The sequence below is a fragment of the Pteropus alecto genome, unplaced genomic scaffold, assembly GCF_000325575.1.
Source record: "Pteropus alecto unplaced genomic scaffold, ASM32557v1 scaffold106, whole genome shotgun sequence".
NCBI lineage: Eukaryota > Metazoa > Chordata > Mammalia > Chiroptera > Pteropodidae > Pteropus > Pteropus alecto.
In genome coordinates, this window is record NW_006442103.1 from 18,220,261 (window position 1) to 18,223,556 (window position 3,296).

The 3,296-nt window shown below is 58.1% G+C and overlaps 2 protein-coding genes across 3 annotated transcripts in view; both read right to left on the minus strand.

The window, feature by feature from the left end:
• Positions 1–3,296, minus strand: part of LOC102889931 (histone H3) — a 19,347-nt gene that overhangs the window by 15,706 nt on the left and 345 nt on the right. The gene's annotated exons all lie outside the window — the stretch shown is intronic.
• Positions 2,936–3,287, minus strand: LOC112486141 (histone H3-like; the record flags this gene model as incomplete). The annotated part of the gene is made up of 1 exon (XM_025052189.1): positions 2,936–3,287. A coding segment is annotated over one exon (291 nt), but the record flags the coding sequence as incomplete, so codon positions are not given.

A 3,296-nucleotide genomic window follows, 5' to 3' on the forward strand; every position in this document is an offset into this window, starting at 1 on the left:
GTGCTCGCTCTCGATCTGTAACTTCGAGAACCCCAAGAGCCTGGTGTGGCATGGAAGGCAGAGAGTCGACGGGCTGGTGAATCAGGCCCCTCGTCCCCCATCTCCTGACCAGCTACGGCGTGCCAGGCCCTGCTTGGTGCTGGTGCCACAGGGGTGAACAGGGACACATCCTCGCCCCGAGGAATGCTGCCAGCCAGCCTAATGGCGAGGGTAGGGAGTAGGAAGGGGTGTCTGGATATGACAAGGGAGAGGCAGGGAGATGCGGGGGGAAAGGAGGACAGGAGGGGAAGGCTATGGGTGTGTGTGTGCTGAATCTTGAGGAAGGAGCAGGCGTTCCCGGGCTCGGAGAAGGGGGTAGACATTCTAGACGGAGGAGGTGGACAGTGCGAAGTGTCGTGTCCTTGGGCCTGCAGATGTTCTGTGGGTCTAGGACCCACCGGTTCAGCCGGCAGAACCCCTGAAACCCGTGGAGGCTCCCAGAAATACCAGGAACTAGGTGTATATGTTAAAATGATTTTTATTGGGAGGGATCTTTTACATGTAATAGCTATTAATAGCATAGCTAAAAATTAACCGAACGTTTACTGTGGACCAGATAACCGTGCTAGGTGCTTTTTAAATATTTTACAAATGGGAAAAGCGAGGCCTATGGAGATTTACTTGCTGAAGTCACATACCTGGTATATGGGCAAGACCAGGGTTCAAATTCGAATTTGTCTAACTACAGAGTCCTTACTAGATATTAACCTCCAGTGCCCCGAACCGCCACGCAGAAGAAAGTGGAGTTCATTCTGAAGAGAGTAAGAAAGAGGCGGAAAAATTTTAAGCACGAGCGACAGGCTCAAAAATATTTATTAAAAAAAAAAAAAGATGCTGTCACACAGACTAGAAGCTTAGTGGCAGGACAGAGAGCGTGGCCCGAATAAATTTAATCCACTAGCTCAGGGCCGGTGAGGGCATCGGTTAAGGCACGGACGATGGATGGACGGACAGACGGACGGACGGACGGATGGGGGGAGGTGATAGAATTGAAAGTCAGAAAGTAGATTTGATAACATTTGGAGATTTGGACAAAGGACAAGGGGAAGGAACTTCTGCCCTGAACAGATGCGGGGTGGTGGGCCACCAGGCAGTTGGAAGTATTGGTGTCGAGCTCAGGCCAGGGGTCTCGCAGGTGATAGCGATCGGGGAGCACTCGTCAGAGGCGGAGATATGGAAAGCGGGGAATCCATAACCTCCCTCGAGTGGCAGGGAGGAAATAGGCAGCCGAGGCCCGCGTGCGCGAAACCAGGATATCAACGGGCCGGGCAGAGAAAGAAGAGAACGTGAGAAGGCCGAGATGGAGACCTGGAGAAGGATAAGGAGGCCCAGGAGCAGGTGTGGACCCAAAGGCCAGTCCTCTCTTCCAAGGAAGCAAAGGTAGTGTCAACAGGGCCACGATCCCACATAGTTCCTCCCCGCAGAGGGGCGCGCGCGCACACAAAACCCGTCCCCACCTCCCCCACGGCAGAATTCAGTCTGAACGAAGCCTGTTTTTCTCTTTCTTAAAAATCCCAGGTTCAGGGGAGACTTTCCCTGCAACCGCGCTAGCCGTGCACAAGCTGGTTATTTACCTTGTCCTCCGTTACCCTTTAACTCTCGACTAGAGGATTTTAGTACGGATACGATTCAATGTTAACACCTGCGTCTTCAGTCGCTCTCTTGTATCGATGCCAGGTCTCCCGAACGAAAGCTCTGAAGGACCGCCGTGCGGGTAGGCCTTCCCAGCGGCAGAACACCAAATTTTATTCTATCGCTGACTAGATAGCGGCAATGCCGCTCGGCTTCTGAGATTCAGACAGGGAGACTTCCTGGCGGCAAGGGGAGGCCCGGACTGCTAAATGGCAGCGGCGTGATCTTGGGGTGGGGTCTGCTCAGTTGCTCCCGGACGAGTCATTCACTTGAGAGCTTCAGACCGTATCTCAGAAAGCCCTGTCTGTCTGTCCCTGCAAGGTTTGCCTTGAGCACAAATGAGGTGGGGGTGGGGGGGTTTAACTCATCTGTACTTAATAATTCAAGGGGGTACAGACCCGGGCCCTTAGATGCGACCTGCGCCGGGGGCCTCGGGCGGCACGTAAGGGTCCGGGCGGAGACCCGGAGGCACGCTCTGGGAATTGCCGTGACCCTGAAAGAGAAACCACGGGGCAGCCTGTAACAGAACGGGCCACAGTCCCCACACTGCCCTCCCCTCTCCTGACACTCCTCAGGACAGGCCACCGGGAGCTCTAAAAGACGCAGAGAAACCGGCACGTCTGGGCAGAGAATCCAGACACGGGTCGAGGCTTTCAGACTCTTAGTGAGTTTGACTCTGTGGACCCGGGCGGGAAACGGTCGGTCGCAGGCCCAGCTCGCGAGTGGTCTCGGTCTCTATACACACCCGCTATCCCCCGGGGCTTTTGACTAGGAACACAGGGTGGGAGGTGTCATCCTATTGGCGAGTGAGGCCCGAAATGACCGACCGTCGAGACGCAGGAACCCCGAAATTTACCCGCCGGGACCGAGGGACCGACTTCCCACCCCCGCCCGACAGCCCTGCGGGGTGGGGGCGGTCGACACGCGCAGGGCGCCGGGACGCGTTCCGGGCCGAGGGCCGCGCGCCCCTAGTGACCGCTCTCGGCATCGGCCCATTGCCGAGCCCGAATTCCCTTCGTCCCCTGGCCGGGAGGTTTTACAGTCCCGGGCCTTGGTCAAAAAGGAGAAGATGGCCCAGAGCCTCCCTCTCCCCGCAACGCTGGCCGAGCTCCCGGACAGGGCAGAGTTGCGCCACGGGAAATCGCACCGCACCTTGACACCGGGTCCTCACCCTATACAGCCCAATGCCCTTCTCCGGCTCCGGCGCCCTCTTCTCGGGGCGTGGGGCCACGGAAACGAAGTGACACAGCTTCTTCCCAGTGCGTTTGTGGGTGGCTCTGAAAAGAGCCTTTGGATGCGATGGAACCTCAAACCGAGCGCGCGCTTTAAGCCCGCTCCCCGCGGATGCGGCGGGCCAGCTGGATGTCCTTGGGCATGATGGTGACGCGCTTGGCGTGGATGGCGCACAGGTTGGTGTCCTCGAACAGCCCCACCAAGTAGGCCTCGCTGGCCTCCTGCAGCGCCATGACGGCCGAGCTCTGGAAGCGCAGGTCGGTCTTGAAGTCCTGCGCGATCTCGCGCACCAGGCGCTGGAAGGGCAGCTTGCGGATCAGCAGCTCCGTGGACTTCTGGTAGCGGCGGATCTCGCGCAGCGCCACCGTGCCGGGCCGGGGGCGGGGGGGGGT